Source organism: Peromyscus californicus, unplaced genomic scaffold (genome assembly GCF_007827085.1).
Source record: "Peromyscus californicus insignis strain IS unplaced genomic scaffold, ASM782708v3 Scaffold_16__1_contigs__length_79575227, whole genome shotgun sequence".
NCBI classification, from domain to species: domain Eukaryota; kingdom Metazoa; phylum Chordata; class Mammalia; order Rodentia; family Cricetidae; genus Peromyscus; species Peromyscus californicus.
The window spans coordinates 15,362,549-15,383,608 of NW_026294458.1; the positions used below are offsets into that span (position 1 = coordinate 15,362,549).

The following is a 21,060-nucleotide window of genomic DNA, read 5'->3' on the forward strand; positions in this document are numbered from 1 at the left end:
CGGAGCAGGCCTGGTGCATCTAAGGATCAACAAAGCAGCTGGGTGGCTTGCAGAGGGCAGCCTAGGGAGGTGGGTACAACATTCACAGCCCCCCATCATTCACATCTCCCATCATTCACAGCCCCCATCATTCACAGTCCCCCATCATTCACAGTCCCCAATCATTCACATCTCACATCATTCAGTCCCCCATTATTCACAGTCCCCCATCATTCACAGTCCCCAATCATTCACATCTCACATCATTCAGTTCCCCATCATTCACAGTCCCCCATCATTCACAGTCTCCATCATTCACCGTCCCCCATCATTCACGGTCCCCCATCATTCACGGTCCCCCATCATTCACAGTCCCCCATCATTCACAGTCTCCATCATTCACCATCCCCCATCATTCACAGTCCCCCATCATTCCACAGTCCCCCATCATTCACCGTCCCCCATCATTCAGTCTCCCATCATTCACAGTCCCCCCATTATTCACAGTCCCCCATCATTCACAGTCCCCCATCAATCACAGTCTCCCATCATTCACAGTCCCCCATAATTCACAGTCCCCATCATTCACAGTCCCCCATAATTCACAGTCCCCCATCAATCACAGTCCCCATCATTCACAGTCCCCATCATTCACAGTCCCCATCATTCACAGTCCCCCCATTATTCACAGTCCCCCATCATTCACAGTCCCCCATCAATCACAGTCTCCCATCATTCACAGTCCCCCATAATTCACAGTCTCCCATCATTCACAGTCCCCCATAATTCACAGTCCCCCATCAATCACAGTCCCCATCATTCACAGTCCCCATCATTCACAGTCCCCCATCATTCACAGTCCCCCATCAATCACAGTCCCCATCATTCACAGTCCCCCATCATTCCACAGTCCCCATCATTCACAGTCCCCCATCATTCCACAGTCCCCCATCATTCACCGTCCCCCATCATTCAGTCTCCCATCATTCACAGTCCCCCCATTATTCACAGTCTCCCATCATTCACAGTCCCCCATAATTCACAGTCTCCCATCATTCACAGTCCCCCATAATTCACAGTCCCCCATCAATCACAGTCCCCATCATTCACAGTCCCCATCATTCACAGTCCCCCATCATTCACAGTCCCCATCATTCACAGTTCTACAGGCCGTTACCCAAACTTGGCTCTTCCTACGAGTGAAATGGGAGCAAATGAAGCACAGGCCTGCTGTATGTTATGAAAGGACATCTCCAGGTAATGTCTGGGAACCCGACTGGGTGTTGCGGGGGCAGGGCACAGGTACCAACAGGGAGGCCGGAGTAATACAGGTGAGAGACGGTGGCATCTCAGACCACCTGGGTGATGGCAACGGAGATGGTCAGTATGTGGGGAGTGCCAGGTGCTGGGCACTGTTGGAGGAAGAGAAGCCGGGTGAATTTTCTGGTATAAAACGTGAGAGACAAAGGGGAAGGACTAGTGGTTCCAAGAATTGGGGCTGGAGCCGCTGAAGGGTGCAAGTGGAATGACCTGAGCTGAGGATGATGCAGCAAGTGGGTTAAGAACTTCAAATCTGGGAGCGTTGAGTGTACAGTGTCTCCTCATCCATGTGGGCGGCCGAGAGAGCGACTGGACAGACGTATTAACGCTGCCGTATGTAAGAGCTGGTATTTCAGGGAGAGCTGGTATTTCAGGTTTGTTTATTTGTTTTTTCCCCTTCTCCTCACCTCCTATTTCTACTCTACTCTTTCTGGTTCCTTTTTGGGGTTTTCCAAAAGTTAAAAATCATAAGCAAGTTACACTTTCACGAGAGAAGAACAAACTACATTTACTTTTAAAATAACGGCAGGTGAGCCTGAGCTATGGCAGGAATAACTGCATGTTAGAGACGTTCTTTGAAATCTGTTCGAGCCCACAACTTGACATTTAAATCAATTTGACATTCTCTGTGGCCCTCCCTCACTCGGACCAGGTTCTCCAGGCTCAAGGATCTGAGATCAACAAATATGATCCCTGCCCTGAAGGAGCTCGCTATGATCTGGATGTGTCTCAAGGGTCCCTGTGTTGAAGGCTTAGTCCCCAGGGTAGTTCCTCGGTAGGTGGGGCTTTTAGGAGATGGAGCCTGAGGGGAATTCTTTTTTTTTTAGTTTATTTATTTTTATTTTATGTGCATTGGTGTTTGCCTGCATGTATGTCTGTGTGAGGGAATCAGGTCCCCTGGAACTGGAGTTACAGACAGCTGTGAGCTGCCATGTGGGTGCTGGGAATTGAACCAGGGTCCTCTGGAAGAACAACCAGTGCTCTTAACTACTGAGCCATGTCTCCAGCTAGAGAGAATTCTTAAATCACTGGGGATGTGCCCTTGAAGGGGATTCGGCACCCCAGCTCCTTCCTCTTCCTTTGTTGGGCTTTCTGAGCACAGGAAGTTGGCTCTGCTAGGTGCTGCCCACCTTTGTCCCCTGACACCCCCACCTGATACACAGAACAGTGGGTCGCTGCCCTGTATTGACCTGACCTGGGGCCCAAAGCAATGGGTTTGCCCTACTTTGACCCAGAACCTTCTCAGCTGTGAGCAGAAATAAGCTTTTTCTCATTGCAAGTTGTTGAGCTTCTGTTTTGCTATAGCAACAATGAGCTGACTGATACAAGCTCAGGTTCAACAGGCTCCAGGGCAAGTCGTAGTAAACACCAAAGCAAACCAGGCCACAGGAAAGCACCCCCCAAATTCCCACATAATAAAAACATCTAAGGCATGCGGGCTCAATACAGACAATCTCTGGGTCACCTGGAGTGTCATGAGTACAAAATGGAAGAACAAGGTGGAGTGGTCAGCTTTCTCTTTACTGAAATACAATAACCAGTCAGAGGTGGTGAAGGACACCATTGGAAACAGGCCAGCCCTTCTCCTCCTGCACACACACTCAGGCATAGTGGACCAAGGCCTTGTGGTCAGGTATGGGGCAGGGTTCTCAGGCCAGCTGACCTTCATGGGAACCTTGTGGGTCCATAGCACAGTACCACAGCTTTGGTCTGCTTGGGGTCCGGGCCACAGGCAGCACCACACTTCTGCTACAGAGGACATGCTTGGTTGCAGCTAACATTCTTCAGCCCCTTCTGACGCTCAGTAAGGACACTTGGACAAGTGGCATGTGGGTGCGCAGTTCACAGCTGAGCTGGAAAGCAAAAGAACAGATGAGGTGCCAGCCTGCCTGCCCAGGAGCCCACCATAGGCCAAGGACAGGAAGGGGCAGTGGAGAGACATCAGCAGTGTGATAACAGGGGCCATTTAAAACATACAGCAGGCGTTCTCATCTGCAGTCCATAAAGGGTGAAATGGTATGGACTGACTTACCCAAGCTCAAACAGCTAACTAGAACCCACCCTCAGATCTGCCTGACTCCTGTGCCTCACACCATTGGCCAGACCCCAACAAAAATCAATACACTTAACAAATTCCATAAAATAAGGGAATAAAATGTAATAATAATAGTAACAACAACAACAATAATAATAAATCAGTGGCAACCTTATGTGGCCTGACCCAATCTTGAGCTCCAGGCTGCTTTCTGACCCCTGAAATATTTGCCATTCCAGGTATCAAATCTATGCTCCACTGTGGCCTGCCCCTCCCATGAGGATCCATGCTTCCTACTTTGATGTTCATGACAGAGACATGTTCATCTATTTGTCTGTCCTAGGTCAAACTCGGGTGCCTTGTAGACAGAAATCCTCATGAGGGTAGTCCCCATGGGCCTCTTTGCTGCTAAGAGACTTCGAAGACCCAGATATTTCTTCCCCCCTGATATCCCAGGGGAGTGAGTGGTGGGTATGAGAGCCAGGCTTGGCCAGTTGCATGCTCCTGCTCCGAACTTTGACCCCGCAACAAGCAAACCAAAGGCGAAGTGCCAGTGATGCACATGGAGTGTGATGCCCTCTGACAGTGACCAGCAAGGGGACAGCATCCCAGGGAGCATGTCCCCATGCCTTTTCAAAGCTGCTCTTCTGTCATCCCTTTGCTTCTGTGCATCTGGGGTCCTCCCTCCCCTCGTTTGCAGCCGAGAGCTTTGCTTTGTTTCCCTGTCAATGTCACTTGACTTCTTAGAAGCCTGGACATCTAAGACATGAAACAAATCGGATCTGTGGTTGGAGAGACGGCTCAGTGGTTAAGAGCACTGGTTGCTCTTGCAGAGGCCCTGGGTTTGATTCCCAGCACCCACACGGTGGCTCACAACCATCTGTAACTCCAATCCTGGGGGATTTGATACCCTCTGCTGGCCTCCACGGGCACCAGGCATGGATGTGATGCACAGATACACATACAGGCAAAATATCCATACACATAGAATAAGATAAAAACAAAAACTAGATGTGGGGGTGGGGAGACTTATTTACAATATGAAAAGGGAATAGAAAAAAAATTAAAGAAGGCAGGCAGGACCAGATAGTGATGATGTCGGGCCTCTTTTGCCTTCCCTGAGGGATCCTACCTGCAGGGGTACCACCCACTCCCGTCTGCTAATGGATCACCTCACCTGTCTATCCTGGCTGTAGGACTTTACCCACGGCACAAGGCTGTCTGTCAGCCTCCCTTTCAGGTCTGTTCTGTCAAGAGGTAACATGGAGCCTGGACTACTGTGACCCCCTTTGACTGTGACAGGGTCTGGCTGCCTCTAGCTGAGGCATTTGATGGAACAGGGTGGAAGGAGCAGTCTGTCTTAGGTGGTACCCCAGGTCTGTTCTCACTGTTCACAATACAGGTAGAGCTTGGACACTTCATAAAACCTGCACTGAGCTAGGCCTATGGCATTTATACTGAGCTGACCCAGTCTAACTTCCACTCATTCACAGCACCCCCAAAAGCCTTCACCCCAGAACTTCACAAATAGCCTAGACTTAAGAGGATTTCTCCAAATTGGTATACAAATGCATCACCATCTTCCTCCCTGTCTGGAGCACATCTCCGAGGGGTTTTCTATCTAGCATCCCTACTTCATACCCTTTCCCATCCTTGTGATGTTTATTGGGATGTCAGTCATGGTGGCTGTGAGGTCGGTTTTGTCAACTTGATGCACTCTAGAATCACCTGGGAAGAGTCTCAACGAGGCATTGTCTGGATCAGTTTGGCCTGTCTATGGGAGGTTGTCTTAAGTTATTTAATACGGGAAGACCTAACCCACCATTGGTGGCACCGTTCCCTTGGTTTGGGTACTGGACTGTGTAAGAGTGGAGAAGGGCCAGGTGGTGGTACCACAAGCCTTTGATCTAGGGAGGCAGAGGCAGGTGAATCTCTGTGAGTTATAGGCCAGCCTGGTCTACAGAGTGAGTTCCAGGACAGCCAAAGCTGTTACACAGAGAAACCCTGTCTCAAAATAAATATAAAATAAATAAAAGTGGAGAAGTAGGCTGCTGAGTAGTAAACATGTTTGTGTTCATTTTTTCCTCTGTGATAGCCCCCTTCCATATGCATGGAGAAAGACCATGAAGAATAAAGGGCCCAGAGTTGCAGAGAAAATACCCATGACTAATTTCCACTGCTGGCCCAAGCCATATGTGATGGCAGAAGAACCACCTGCAGATTTCTCAGACTCTGCCTTTTCCATGTAAACCACCATGACCTGGTGGCTGCTGCTGCTTGCAACCAAGACCTCTGCTTACTTTCCCATCCATGTCGCTGGGATTCAAAGGCCAGAAGGCCTGCACTTCCAGAACCTGAAAAAGCTGGATCTGCAGGTGGGGAGTTTCATACACGTCACATTCACAATATAGAAGAATTGAGAAGCGAGGCAAGATCAAAGCCAGACCTGGGCCCCAGGATCAGCTCCTAAGGCTCTTTCATGTGACACTGTTTCATGTAGTAGTCACCCTTCTGTGTCCTGCAGATGCTCCCTGGAGTCCCCGAGAGCGCCCCACTTTACGCCTGACATAACACTTACCTGGTCCATCAGCTTCTCTACGGCTTTGGGCTCAGTGAGGTCCTCAGGGGAGGCCACACTCAGCCGTACAAGGAGGAAGCCTCCATCTTCCCCTGGAAGTTGAAGGCAGATGAAAGATGATGAAAACCGTCAGTTCAGCTCCAACCTGGGCCCCTGTCCGTACGTGCCTACATGCCTGCTTGGTTTTTGTTTGTTTGTTTGTTTGAGACAGGGTTTCTCTATGTAACAGCTCTGGCTGTCCTGGAACTCACTTCGTAGGTCAGGCTGGCCTCAAACTTACAGAGATTCACCTACCTCCGGAATGCTAGGATTAAAGGCGTGAGCCACCTACATTCCCGCTTATAAATGTGTGTGCATCTACATGGGGCTAACATTTGCTCAGCGCAGACAGAAATAAGGACTCCCTTCTTGGAATAATTATGCCTACTGCAGTGTCCTCGGACCCTGGATGAGTCTGTTGGAGAAGACCCTGGCCAGGAAGAGCGCTGGAGAGAGGCTGCCCTGAGCCAGTTCCTCCAGCTCTGGGTTGATAGTGAGGAGGTCTCCTAGCTAAGCCTCTCTGCCTTAGCAGCTCTATCCGAAAGTTCTGTTTTTTTAATTTTTATTTTATTTTATTTGAGACAGGGTTTCACTGTGCAACTCTCCTGGCTGTCCTGGAACTCACTCTGTAGACCAGGCTGGCTTTGGGCTCAGAGATCCACCTGCCTCTGCCTCCCGAGTACTGCTGGGCATGCACCGCTGCCGCCACCTCCTGGCAAGTTCTATCTTTTATCTTTTTTTTTTTTTTTTTTTGGTTTTTCGAGACAGGGTTTCTCTGTGTAGCTTTGCGCCTTTCCTGGAACTCACTTGGTAGCCCAGGCTGGCCTCGAACTCACAGAGATCCGCCTGGCTCTGCCTCCCGAGTGCTGGGATTAAAGGCGTGCGCCACCACCGCCCGGCTCTATCTTTTATCTTAAGGAAACAAATTAGCCTTCATTTACTTCAGCTGACTTCTAAAGTCACTAATTTTGGAGATCATGAAGCAGAGCAATGTCTCCTTAGTCCCTCACTAAGTCACCGTAGACAATGCCTCCAACTTGGGTTTCGTAACACCAGCTGAGTGTGCCACCTCTCCAGGCTCAGCTTTTTGCTAAAAGCACTGGCTCTGCTTGGATCTGCAGAGGTCTGGTGAGCCGCTAAAACAAGATGAAATGCTTGACATCTCTGACTCTGCACATTGTCTGTCTCCTTTGCCCCCTTAAGCTTTGGGTCAGATTTCTGTTCAACTTTAAACTCTTGATATTAACCATTTGAGAACCGCTTCACGTGAAACTGTAATACAAAGTCGATTTCTCTTAAATTTACCTCATGTAAGAGTGACTAAGATAATAGGCCACTGGCTTAGCTTCTAGCAGTCTCTGGAATCCTGTCTTTTTTTCCTTATGCCCTGCTCCTTCCTCTCCTCCTTAAACCCTTCAGATACCCGAGGTGCTCTTTATTCTCTGGTTTTCCAGATGAATCTTTTTTCTTGCCCCAACAACTTGCCCCTAAGTCATTCCCCTTTTGGGATGGTAGAAACAAAGGTAGGTGGGCCTCCCGGCTTTTAGCTCACAGTTAATGCTGTGTATCTGTTTCCTCTGGGTTAAGCATGATAACAGATGTCTTAAACCATAGCAACTGTGACCACTAGTAGACGACCCTTACCAAACCAGGTCTATAAACATTCCCTCATGCGAGGATTGGAGAGGCTCACCAAGGTTATATAAGAGGTGGGACTCTTTGGTGGTGTGACTGCCTCTGAGCCATCCAGGCTCCTGTAGATAACACCAATGAGCATGTTGTTTTACCAGGCTGGACTGGATAGAATCTACAAAAGCCCTCACTGTCTGAGGCGAATAGAAATAAACATTGCTTTATGTTTCTTGAGAAAAAAAAAAATCTTGTTGACAGCTAGCCAGTCCTAGGATTCCCAGGTCAGTCCCAGCAGCCTACGGGGCCGTTTGTTGCTCTAGAGAACCTTCCCTAGACCCCCTGACCTGGCATTGACTATTTTTGTGCCTGATGGTTGGACCAAAGAAAAGGATGGTCCGTGAGGTTATAGATTTGGAATTCAAGTAGAGTAAATTTCCTTGAGATGTGTGCTCAGAACTCTCCTCTGAGTTTTTTGAGGTGGTTCAATGGGTAAAGGGGCGTGCAGAGCAAGGCTGGTAACCTGAGAATGGTTCCTGGATCCCAGCCCGTGTGATGACTTCATCTGGGGACTACTCCATGTGTGTAACTTCACTTGGGAACCAGTCCACATGTGTAACTTCACTTGGGGACCAGTCCACATGTGTAACTTCACTTGGAGACCAACCCATGTGTGTGACTTCACTTGGGGACCACCCCATGTGTGTGACTTCACCTGGGGACCATACTATGTGTGTGACTTTATCTGGGGACCACCTCATGTGTGTGACTTCACCTGGGGACCATACCATGTGTGTGACTTTATCTGGGGACCACCTCATGTGTGTGACTTCACCTGGGGACCATACCATGTATGTGACTTTATCTGGGGACCACCTCATGTGTGTGGCTTCACATGGGGACCATACCATGTATGTGACTTTATCTGGGGACTACTTCATGTGTGTGACTTCACATGGGAACCAGCCCATGTGTGTGACTTCACCTGGGGACCATACCATGTGTGTGACTTCACCTGGGGACCACCCCATGTGTGTGACTTCACTTTTGGTTATCAGATTGGGAAGCATGCCATCAGCCTCCAAGGAAAAGCCCACTGAGGCAAGTTTTGAGATTAACTATGGGCATGAACCTATGAAAAGGAAAAAGATGGTTGTCTGTGGTAACACTACCTACCCCAAATATTCTTTAGGACTGGGGGTGGGGGGAGGGAATGTTCTGAAAATGGATCTTGAAGATAGCATTGGGCAGAACGCAATTCAAACTTGCCAATGTAAACTGCCTCTGGAATTCCTAGACATTTCTTTGGTGGATCTGTAGCTACTCCATTCTTGGGTTAAAAAAAATTATTTTGCACATTTACTGAGCTCATGACAACAACTATCCAATCAGTGGTGTCTACCCCTGTGCCAAGTAGACTCATTCACCTTCCTCTGGGGTTACAGCAGCTTTCGTCAACTTGACACAGACCTACACACTCCTGGGAAGAGGGAATCCCACTGAGGAATTGCCTCCATCAGATTGGCCTGTGGGCAAATAAACCCTCTCCTGCCCAAGTTGATTTTGGTCATGGTGGTCATCACAGCAACAGAGATAGAATATCTGGTGAGTCCATTTTTGGGTTCTGCCTGTTGATTGTGAAGTGTTTTTATATTATTTTTGCCTAGAATATAAAAGATATTCAATAACTTGGTTGTGGCTAAATATTTTTCTGTTTTAATTTTTGTTTTGGGTTGGTTCTGGTTTTTTTTTCCCCAGAGGGTCTTACTATGTAGATCAAGCTGGCTTCAAACTCACAGTCCTTTTGTTTCTCCTTCCTGAGTACTGGGTTGCAGGCCTGTGATATCATGCCTGAACATAGATGATAGATAGAGATAGTTGACAGAGATGATAAAGAGATAGAGAGATGGTAGAGATCAAGATAAAAGATGATACTGGTAGAGATGGACACAGAAAGAGATAGAGAAGGCAGAGACAGAGGTAAGAGACACAGACCGAGACCAAGATGGAGGTGGAGACGACAGATGTACACAGATGGAGGAGACAGAGAGACACAGAGATGACAGAGGCTGGGATTTTTCAGGGCTTGGGGTCGAATGTAGGGTCTCGGGCACACTCACCAGTGTCGAGTGCTCTATCACTGAGCTGTATCCTCACCTCATGGTTAGTATTTTTATTTCCCCTGCCCCAGCAGGTGGGACCAGACAAAATACTCAGGAATGGACCAGAAGGACAGAACAAGCAGCAGAGGCAGATGCTCCGGGCTGCCCACAAGCTGTTCTTACCACAGAGCCGCTGACAGTGGGTCCCCTGAGAGGCTTCTGTTGGCTCAGAAATTAAGACCTAAACTCCCCAAATGTTGTTTTGCTGGTTTGCCTACAGTCGCTCTTTACGGTGCAGAACAAGCCCCACTTCGTGCCCTCCGCATGCTCACGTGGCAGCAATTTGGACAAGTTGCTTGTCCATGTTCTTCTCTTCTGTGGGCATGGCTGGCTTAAGGGCCAAGTGTTTTCAGTAACATTTCAGATCTCACCTGAAGCACAGTAGTTGCTCAATAGTTAACTAAGTTAGATCTGGAAAAGATGGTGCTCATCCAGATGGTGACCATGCAGCCCCTTCCCCCAGCCAAGGGGAAGAAACTTAGGCTCGGAGGATGGGGACAGGTTCAAGATCTCTCAGGTTAAAACAGAGCCAAGATCTCAACCACTTCTCAAAAACCCTGCTTCACACTTATCACATATACAACACTACATCACATACTCATCACTACATCACATACACATCACTACATCACATACACATCACTACATCATACATATCACTACATCACATACACATCACTACATCACATACTCATCACTACATCACATACACATCACTACATCACATACACATCACTACATCATACACATCACTACATCACATACTCATCACTACATCACATACACATCACTACATCACATACACATCACTACATCACATACTCATCACTACATCATACATATCACTACATCACATACACATCACTACATCATACATATCACTACATCACATACACATCACTACATCACATACACATCACTCCATCACACACACATCATTACATCACATACATATCACCACATCACATACACATCACTACATCACACACACATCACCACATCACACACACACATATTATATCACACACATCACTGCATCACACACACACATCACTACATCACATACACATCTTAACTGCCTGTTACCAACCCACCAGGAGATGTGACTGGCAGGGAGAGGGCGCAACACCAGCCTTGAGCTCCTTCCTTCCTCCTGACTCCTTACAAATACTCCAAACCTAAATCTGCAAAGATCACACATGAAAGGTTCACTCACCTGGTTCGTGTTTTGTGGTCCTTGTCCAAGCAGCAGTGGGTGTAGATGTTAGGGGCTCCATTGAGGTCTTTGGTGAGGCCGTGGTCTTGGCTAAGGAGCTGCTGGTTAAAGTCTCTGAGGTAGTAGAGCTCTTGGTGGTGACCCCTGCTGAGGGACTGTTGTCTGAAGTTGAGGAGCTAGTGAAGGAGGTTGCTTGTCCCGTCGTTGACCCAGTAGCCCTGGAGACGGTAGTTGTTCCCGAGACCTCAGGGTGCCATTGTGTCACTGTCGAGAGTGCTGAGGTCTCTTTCAGTGGGTTCGTACTGACTGTCCCTGAAGTGACTCTGGAGGTAGGAGCCTGAGCCACTGTTGATTCTCTTTCTGTGACGCCACTAATAGGGGGCGTGCCCTCAAGGGTGGTGGCAAGGGTTGAGGTGCCAGCTGTTGATGGGGTCCCGGGTGAGCTTGTGGTCTTGGGGCTAAGTGGTTTTGCCTCGGGGGATTGAGGCAAAGTGAGCGTCTCAGAAGTGGACAAGGCTGTCGCTCCCGTAGGGCCGTTGTTAGTGTCTGAGGTGACGACAGATGTTTCTATTTCTGTGATGCAGGTGGTGAGCTTAATCTGGGTGATGCTGAAGGCAACCAAGTCCTTGGCTGGAGTTGCAATATCGGATCCCAGGACCTGTGAGCTGGTGAGGACGCCAGCTGAGCTGTCTGAGGAGGAGCTGCTGTCTGAGGACAGGTGTTCAGCTTCTGTGGAGGTATGTGCCAAGGTTAAGAGGTCAATTGTGATCTTCCTCGCCTCTTCCGAGCTGTCATCAATACAAAGGGTGCCAATGATGGCTCCTATGGGACCACTCAGTGTGCCAGTCTTGACAGTGCTCATTCCAGTTCTGGGGCTGCCCTGTGTAGCCGAAGTGTCCGTAGGGATGGGATGCATGACCATGAAGTTGGAAGGTACTCTTATTGCAAGAGTTCTGGTCTCTGTTACAGAGGAAACGGTCTGGGTTTTTAGGGTCAAATCAATAGGGAAAATAGTCTGGTTCTCTAGGGCCTCTGTTGCAGGGAAAGTGGTCTGGGTATCCAGGGTGGATGTTGCAGGGGAGGTGGTCTGAGTATTTAGGGTTGATGCTGCAGGAGAAGTGGCCTGTGTATCTATGGTAAATGCTAAGAGGGAAGAAGTCTGGGTCTCCAGGGTTGATGCTGCAGGGGAAGAGGTCTGGGTCTCCAGGGTTGATGCTACAGGGGAGGTGGTCTGAATATTTAGGGTTGGTGATGTAGGGGAGGTGGTCTGAATATACAGGGTTGATGCTGTAGGGGAGGTGGTCTGAATATCTAGGGTTGATGCTGTAGAGGAGGTGGTCTGAATATCTAGGGTTGATGCTGTAGAGGAGGTGGTCTGAATATCTAGGGTTGATGCTGTAGGGGAGGTGGTCTGAATATCTAGGGTTGATGATGTAGGGGAGGTGGTGTGAATATCCAGGGTTGATGATGTAGGGGAGGTGGTCTGAATATACAGGGTTGATGCTGTAGGGGAGGTGGTCTGAATATCTAGGGTTGATATTGCAGGAGAGGTGGTGTGATATCCAGGGTTGATGCTGTAGGGGAGGTGGTCTGAATATCTAGGGTTGATATTGCAGGGGAGGTGGTGTGAATATCCAGGGTTGATGCTGTAGGGGAGGTGGTGTGAATATCCAGGGTTGATGCTGTAGGGGAGGTGGTGTGAATATCTAGGGTTGATGTTGCAGGGGAGGTGGTCTGAATATCCAGGGTTGATGCTGTAAGGGAGGTAGTCTGTGTCTTCCCAGTCTCTGTTACAGGAGAGATGGTCTGGGTGTCCCTGGAATTGACTTCTGAACTGGTACTGGTTGCAGTTAAGGTACTAGAAGCAGTTTCAGTGCTCAGAGTTAAAGCGTCTAGAGGAACATCCTGAGTCAGGTGAGTGGTCTGGAAAGCCCCCTCTGAGCTGGGCCTGTCCCTTTGAGTAAAGGCAGGCACTTCCGTGTTGTTGGTTGTCATCAAAGGGGCTGAACTGCCGCTGCTCAGGCCTGTGTTGGGTGAGAACAGCTTGGTGAGTCCCGATAGGCTGACTTCACATGAGCATTTGGATTTATGCCCTGGGTGCTACTGGATGGCACAGAGGGTCATTGTCTATGTAAACAAAGATGAAAAAAGCAACTCGGAAAAGCCATGACCTTCATAGCAGCTCTGAAGACAGGCTGCCCTGACCAGTGCCCTCTGAAATCCTGATTGTGGTGATATTGTGTCCCCCAATATATTGTGCACTCTAATAAACTTATCTGGGGTCAGAAAACAGAACAGCCACTAGATAGACACAGAGGCCAGAAAATGGTGGCTGGCACACACATACACACACACACACACACACACACACACACACACACACACACACACACCTTTAATCCTAGCATTCCAGAGGCAGAGATCCATCTGGATCTCTGTGAGTTCAAAGCCACACTGGGAACAGCCAGGCATGGTGACACATGCCTTTAATCCCAGGAAGTGATGGCAGGAAGCAGAAAGGTATATAAGGCGTGAGGACCAGGAACTAGACCCTTTATAAACTTTTAGCTTTTAGCAGCAGTTCAGCTGAGATCCATTCAAATGAGGACTCAGAGGCTTCAGTCTGAGGAAACAAGATCAGCTGAGGAATTGGCAAGGTGAGGTTGGATGTGGCTTGTTCTGTTTCTCTGATCTTTCAGCATTCACCCCAATACCTGGCTCCGGTTTGTTTTTTATTAATAAGACCTTTTAAGATTCGTCTACACCTGATAATCCCCTTGAGGCCAGGTGTCATGGGTCATGACATAAATAAAACAGATGATAATTAATAATTCAGGTGTCGACCCACCAGATGAATAACTCTGTGATGGAGAAACCTCATCAAACAAGGCTTCCGGGACCACAGACTCTGAAAACTAGTTGTTTTTGTTTTTGTCTGTAATTTTTTCTCATGTGCCACTACATTTCTTCCCTAAAAACAGCTATGGTTATTTTCCTCACTGCCTGTGTGTTTATCTCATGTATATATTCCATCTACTGGGCACACATATATCTGTAGATGGTCAGGAAGATGATCTCTTCTTAAACTGCGTAATTTTGATGAATAGGAATAATACTAGGATATTTATCATAGCTCAGACTGACATAGGAAAATAACAGTATTCTCAGGTGCAAAGACAGCTTCTTACACCATTAGTTGATTTAAGACCTTAAAACAAATTCAAAGCAGACTAGTTGCCCCTGCAAATGAATTGCACAAGGACAGATCCCCAGGAGTCTGTTGAACCAAGGTCAGGCATGAAGCAACTTTAGTGCCAGCTCTTCTCTTGCAGAAGTCTGACTGACGACATTAAAGACATAACTCCCTGTACAGACCCTCTCAGCAACTGACTCTTTGCATGAACCCCAACATTAGTTTTACGATGCAGAACTCAAGGTTCAGCCAACTAACTGTTTGTTGTTTAAGTCTTGAATTTCAAATGAATTTCAATGTCACTCTCCATCAGGAAACACTGAGCACTGGACACTATGTGCCTACCACCTTCAATTTACAGGGAGCCTGGTTGACAGCCCAGTGTTGCCATGGTTACTCACTCACTGGCCAGTCAGTGGGACATCCCTAGCCTGAGAGAAACCATGTGACTTCTCGTGTTATCAAAATGGCTCTGACCCTCAAAATGTAACTCATATATTGTCCAGAGTTTTTTTTTTTTCTGTGAGAGAGATGTGTAGAAGGGAGATGTGTAGCTGTGTAGAAGAGATATGTAGCTGTGTGCAGAGATGTAGCTGTATAAAGAGATGTAGCTGTGTGGAGACAGAGAGATTTTCAGGAAGAGATTTTTCAAGATGAAGTAGAAGAGAAAGTTACCATCAGAATGTGTGTGTGTGTTTCTTTCCTAATTCCCCTCAGATAGAAAAATTTTAGCCCTCGCCACATTCGTGGATTTTTTTTTTTTTTTTTTTTTTTTTTTTTTTTTTTTCGAGACAGGGTTTCTCTGTGTAGCTTTGCGCCTTTCCTGGAACTCGCTTTGGAGACCAGGCTGGCCTCGAACTCACAGAGATCCGCCTGGCTCTGCCTCCCGAGTGCTGGGATTAAAGGCGTGCGCCACCACCGCCCGGCTTTTTTTTCTTTTTTTTTTTTTTTTTTTTTGCATACCCTGAGTGTGGTCTTGGAGCAGGATCTCTTAAAGACTGCAATAGCCAGGCAGCCCCAGAACCCAGCTGATCATTGGTATGCAGTACAGCACTGTACCATCAAGGGTGGACATAGGAGACACAAATCCACATGAGCCAAGGACTGCAGAACAGGAATGAAGACTTCCAGAGCTTTCTGTAGGAACTTTGTCACCCCTCCATGGGCAGTTCGGTCACCGCAAAAATATTTTCCCATGGATGTATTTCCTTAAAATTCAAGAATGACTTACAGTCTCATCTTTAGAGGTAACTGGTAAGATAAGGGAGAGGAACCCTCAGTCTGAATTTAACGTGTCCTAGGAAAGCAAGCAGTCAGGGAGCTGTGGACAGCTCACTTGGGTAAGGAGAGTGATTAGCTGGGCATGCTTGCACACATATCCTCTCTGTGCTCACTCAGTCAACCCAACAGCATGCCCGCACATATCTGTGGGAGCTGCTGATGGCCTTCTTCACAGACCTCCCCGACTCCCCGGCCCGAGCTATTTCTCTGGGCCTCCTGGTCCACAGAACCCAGTCCGGGTCATAGGATGGTGCTGCAGTCCTCCTCCATACCTCCAAAGTGGGGGTGAGGAGACTGTGGGCATAGAGCCAGATGTGAGTCCCATCTCTGCTCCTTGTTGTGCTGTGACACAGGCCAAGTCTCTGGGCTCCAAATGGAGTGAGGGGCACCTGGTTCATGAGGCTGTAAGGTTGCAATTAAACGGAGTGAAAAATGCAGCAAAAGCCTGGCCAATTGTGAGTGTGTGCGGCAGGCAGGGTGGTCCAGGGGTTAGGCACTGGCAGGGCATGGTGACTCCGGGGATAAATTACTCCATATAAACTGCAGGCTCCTTGCTCTTAAATGGGTGGCAGTGTCTTAGAGGTGAATTCTCAGTCATTAGAGTCATGAGAATTTAAAAAGTAATGTTGGACCAGCCGGATAGCTCAAGTGGGTAGAGGTGCTTGCCACCAAGCTTGATGACCTGCGCTTAATCCCCACACTCTCATCTGACCTCCACATGTATCAGGTTCTCTCTCTCTCTCTCTCTCTCTCTCTCTCTCTCTCTCTCTCTCTCTCTCTCTCTCCCTCTCTCCCTCTCTCCCTCTCTCCCTCTCTCCCTCACTATATCGATGAGCTCTGGGTTTGATTGAAAGTCCCTGTCTCAAGAAATAAGATGAAAGAGCCTTCAAGGATGATTCCCAAAAGTCAGCCTCGGGCCTCCACACACAATGCACACAATGTTCACACACAGCCACACACACATGTGAATCCATACTTATGTAAAAACATTCGCTCTCACACACAGAGAAAAGGGAAAATAAGTAAATAAATAAATATAAAGTCTATATGGCAAGTTCCAGGCAGCCAGGGCCCTGCATAGGGAGACCCGGCCAATAAATAAATAAGTAGAATTAAAAGGTCCTGTCTAGTGTGACGTGTCAGTGTGGGTCACCACTGTAACAGTGCTGATGCTGTGGGGACATGCACAGCAGGGAACCATAAGTGGCAGGGACAGGGTAGATGAGATGTCTCCGTACCCTCTGCTCAGTCTTGCTTGCTCTGGAAAACGTTTATTTTTTTTAAAAGAATTATTTATTTATTATGTATACAGAAGAGGGTGCCAGATCTCATTACAGATGGTTATGAGCCACTATGTGGGTTCGGGGAATTGAACTCAGGACCTCTGGACGGGCAGTCAGTGCTCTTAATCTCTGAGCCATCTCTCCAGCCCGAAAACATCTATTTTAAAGTGTGTGTGAAAAAATAAAAAGTGTGTGTGATGAGTTTGGTACAGTGCCTGTCAGTGACAGGTCCGTGTTAGCTCCCATCTTTCAGAAAAGCCCACCTCTCTCAGAATCTCCTTGTCCAAGCAGTTTGTGACAAACTTTTTATTCAAAAGGCAAATTTCAAAGAATAACTGGGCTAGGACACAACCTTGGATGAACAGGAGCTTCTCTAGGCCGTATTTTTCAGTTCACAGCAAAATTATCACCAGCTGGCATCTCCCTGACCCCTCTACCCTCCCACCCCACCGTCCCGTGCCTGAAGACTAACTCCCAGACTCTCTTACATTGATGGCCACGGTGTCACCATGCTTAACACATCTGTCATCCTGCACACTCGTCCACAGCCATCGTTATTTTACATTCAGCAGGCCTTTAATTACAATGAACAAAAATGCCTCCCCTTACCCACAAAGGGCTGTCTTTGCCAAAACTCACCCCCAGAGCCCTGCCAGGGAAGACTCCCACCTCCCGTCCTGTCCCTTACCTGCAGAGCTGGCAGTGACTCCAGCCTTCCAGCAGGAGAAAAGGAGAGGCACAGCTAGGACCCAGACAAAGCCCATCCTGCCTGGGCACTGACCACCGCTGCCTGGCAGACCTGCCTGCTGCCTCTCCTCACCACCCTTTCCTGCTTCCTCAACCCAGGGAGGAGGGGCAGCCGCCTGCTCAGGTGTGACCCGGTAGGTTCCAGAATGCAGCCAGGTGAACACAGACGCGCAGTGAGGGCTGACACAGGCTTGCTTCCTCCCCCGCCCCCTTGCCTGGCAGCCTTGCCTCTCTGATTTGAAAATACAGCCTCATTTCTGTTCTGATATCCTCCCCTAAAACTGGGAAGGGCGTGGGAGAGATGATGTTTACCCCACTCATCCTTACCTGGGGTCTGGGTTTCATGGATAGGACCTGAGTTTTTCTGCTGGGCCTAGATTTTATTAGTTCTAGGGATCAAGAGCAAATGAGAGAACCTTTCTGAGCCTCAACTTTTTTCATCTGTAAAATGGGCATGCTGTCTGACTCAGGAGGCTATTGAAGTTCTTAGAGTCTTTCCTGTACTTGGTTGGTGCTCATAGAACATACATACATCTCAGGTGCTCAAGATATAAGTGGGAACCCCCATCCCCGACCAGTAGATGTGAGTGTTTCTGGGGTCTCAAGGGGACAATGTTCCAGTGTGGGGGCAGGACTCTCACTTCTAATATCTATTTTCAACATCCTGAGATTTTGTAGCCACGTCAAAGCCAGGACCTGTGTCCCTAGCCAGGCTTCAGGTGCCAGGACGTGGAGGGTGCCATGCTCCTCTGAGTCCAAGGGCCTGGGGAGGGGTGCCAACGTGAGAGAGCTGAGTAGGGACACTTAGGAGTGGAGTTACAGACTGTAATTTCCAATGTGCCTCCCCTGAAACAGAACCTGTGGCCAAACAAGGTTCCTTGGGAATTTTAAGTAAGTGCTTTTGGATGAAAGTAGCCTGTGACGGAGCAGACGTGGTGGGTGTCACAGAATCACAAAAGTAGGAACTAGGAAGAAGTTTAAAGCTGTATCAAAATATCTGTCCTGTTTCCAGCTCTGCCCTTCATGGTGGGTCAGAAACTGTGCGATCTTAGACAAGGAGCTTGCCCACTCTGGGCCTTAGTCAAGAAGAGCTCTGAGGGCTCTTCGGCCTGGCAGTCCAGGATTTGCTGCTGGATATGGGACACTGTCATCTAGAACTGTACTCCATACTGAGGTGACAGACTGTGAGACCTAGGAGGAAGGGTTGTCATCTTGGGATATGTTAGCCTCTTCAGAAGGGGCTGATGGCGTCTGTGTGGAGCAACTTGCCACTTGGAGTTGAGCGTCTTGGGACCAGTCCCAGGAACACGGTGCGTCGGTGGAGCCTCTTCCATTTCCCCACTCCAACTCAGCTCTCCACCCTTTGAACAGGCGGAGAGAGGAGCGGGTCGCTGTAGCGACCTGGACTTCCGGAGACCTCGCCCAGTCGCCATGACCCCGTGTGAAACTCTCCTTAGCCATGACCCCTTGTGAAACTCTCCCATCAAGTCGATGGAGGGAACACAGCAGTAAGACACTCCTCCCCTCTCCTGCCGCACCCCTGCTGGGCCAGGGGCTTCCTCATTCCAGGGGCAGGTAGGTCCCTCCCTGCCTCTGAGCTTAATCTACTGACAAGTAGATTTTTCACCCCAACAAGGAATTCCCCCACTCCGTTTCCTTTTCACTTGAAACCATCAACAGCTCTACATACTTGTGCATAAAGAGAAAACAAGCAAACAAACCCCTAAGAAGATCTTCAGTTTCTTCTGTATCCAGGGTCACTTCCAAGCCTGGGCTGATGGCTGGTGCCTCCGAGGGCCATCACAAACTTCACTAGAAAGTTCTTGGACCATCTCTGCAGCCCAGCTCAGCGCTCACCCTGAGTGGGCACAAGTGTCACGACATTAGCGAGCAGATGCTTCCAGATGCCAGACATTGTTCTCCGCTCTTGAGATAACATTATCATAGGGGAAAACAGACAGAGCCTGCCCTCGGGAGCTAACTCCTGAAGAGGGTAAGCAGCAAACGCTGCCACAATAGGTGGATTTGTGAGCAATGGAGAGCACCGGGGTGTACGCGGGATGTGTGTGTGTGTGTGTGTGTGTGTGTGTGTGTGTGTGTGTGTGTGCGCGTGCGCACATGCAGGTTGCAGTACTGAAGAACAAGTGAGGAGAGGCGGTAGGAACAGGTAGAGAAAGGTCAAAGCGGGAAGGTTTGTGGGCACCGAAGAGCCACTGGAGTCACGGGAGTTGACGACGTGGCCGTGGGGACGGCAGAACGGCCGGGGAGGGTGATGGGGATCTCCGGGCTGGCCGAGGCTTTCCTCTATCAAAACACAAATTACAACAGAGTTTCAGTGGCTTCGTCCCACAAAACAGAATGAGCTTTCCTTCTGGTGAGCTGAGCTGACAAAGAGCAATAAAGAACAGATGAGAACAAAAAAGTGGGGGGACAGGGGCTTGATGGGGTTCACCCCCAGCACTGCAAGAAAAAGGAAAAAGGAAAACAAATAGAGACTTGGTGACTTCAAAGCTACTTTCTTGGTAAGGTGTGAACAGGGAAATAAACAATGAATTAATTACTGGCTAATATCAGGCCTCTTTTTCTTTGTTTGGTTTGGTTTTTTGGTAAGAGTTAAACAGAAAGAATTTCCTCACCTGTTCTCAAAAGCGGGCAATTGACCTCTTCTGATTTCTAAGTTCAGATAACGTAGTTTCAGGGATGTGAAACTAACGTGACTTCATTTGGTCTGCCGGCCTCGCTCGGGAACCTTGTCTAAGACAATGGCACCCTGTCACTTTTAACTTGGCAAGCAAGAGAGCTGGAAGGTGTCCCTGGAGAGCTCTGAGCAGAGTGATGGGTCCGAACTCGGGTTTTAGAAGGGCAGGCAGTGGGAACCCTGGCAGCTGGGCTGAGAACAGCGTGAAGACTAGGAGTTAGGTGGCTTTTGCCCCAGCGTAGGCCTGCCGTGGGATGCTGGGGAAGGGAAGGCCTGTGAAAGCTCTCTGATTAGTGACGTGTTTTGAAAGTAGCACCCGAGATCAATCCAACTCGATCGCTGTGAGATGCCAGGGTGGAGTCAGGGACCAGTGCAGACTCATCCAGGACATCAGGAAGGATCCAGAGCCATCAGCACCACTTAGGTTCTGCTCCCCTATCCTCTGTACACCCCCCCCCCCACAAAACCAGGGCATATTGTGGGGGTGATTCTGATTTGGGACAAGGGCCTAACTGACTCAGCATAAAATGTCCTGGAAATACAAAGCTGTCTATGTGCCAGACATGGAGCTGACCCTTAGCTCCACAGGCCACAGCTGAGTTGGTCTGGGTTTCTTGTGCAGATACCTTCTCCTTCTCCCAACTTGGGTCTCGGAGTTGGGGCTTGCATATCACCTAAGAAAGGGTCAGACTTTAATTACAAGTGCACTTGGGTGTGCTCATTATAAGCAGCTCCCTGAACAGCCAGAGCAAAATGTTTACACACCAACCTTAGCAAAGGGCACGGAGCTTTGGGCTGCAATGGGAAAATGGTGAAAGCAGCTGTGAGCTTTGTTATGCTCACGGGATGGACAGTCTGTCTCCAAGGCAGACAGATTAGCAGGAAATTGTGCTAGCCCTG

The 21,060-nt window shown here is 48.7% G+C and overlaps 1 protein-coding gene and 1 long non-coding RNA gene across 4 annotated transcripts in view; one reads left to right on the plus strand and one right to left on the minus strand.

Moving 5' to 3' along the window:
- The first annotated feature begins 1,098 nt into the window (after positions 1-1,098).
- LOC128111940 (uncharacterized) overlaps positions 1,099-21,060 on the plus strand; it is a 29,338-nt gene continuing 9,376 nt past the window's right edge. The window contains exons 1-4 of one of the 2 annotated variants that reach the window (XR_008218784.1): positions 1,099-1,236; positions 5,430-5,709; positions 9,026-9,185; positions 11,543-11,695. This is a non-coding gene — a long non-coding RNA (uncharacterized LOC128111940). Of the gene's footprint in view, positions 1,237-5,429; positions 5,710-6,701; positions 9,186-11,542; positions 11,696-21,060 lie in introns of those variants that run through there. The other variant, XR_008218783.1, reaches the window with a different exon arrangement.
- On the minus strand, positions 2,705-19,940 carry Muc20 (mucin 20, cell surface associated). Of its 2 annotated transcripts, XM_052740513.1 has the most exons (5): positions 17,404-19,940; positions 12,523-12,982; positions 10,959-12,154; positions 5,913-6,004; positions 2,705-3,152 (listed from the first exon to the last, which is right to left on the minus strand). In XM_052740513.1, the coding sequence occupies exons 1-5, from the start codon at positions 17,477-17,479 to the stop codon at positions 3,084-3,086; spliced, it is 1,893 nt and encodes a 630-aa protein (XP_052596473.1). In that variant the 5' UTR covers positions 17,480-19,940; the 3' UTR covers positions 2,705-3,083. The 2 variants fall into 2 exon arrangements, with proteins under 2 accessions (XP_052596473.1, XP_052596472.1); XM_052740512.1 differs by lacking the exon at positions 2,705-3,152 and having other exon boundaries at positions 5,703-6,004.

Coding starts and splice junctions, on each gene's coding strand:
- Muc20 (XM_052740512.1), bottom strand. CDS start 17,479: ATGGGCTTTGTCTGGGTCCTAGCTGTGCCTCTCCTTTTCTCCTGCTGG. Junction 12,155..12,522: donor TCCCCTACAGCATCAACCCT/GGATATCACACC, acceptor CCTGGAGACCCA/GACCTCTTCCCCTGCAGCAT. Junction 6,005..10,958: donor GACCACAAAACACGAACCAG/GTGAGTGAACCT, acceptor TTCAACTTCCAG/GGGAAGATGGAGGCTTCCTC.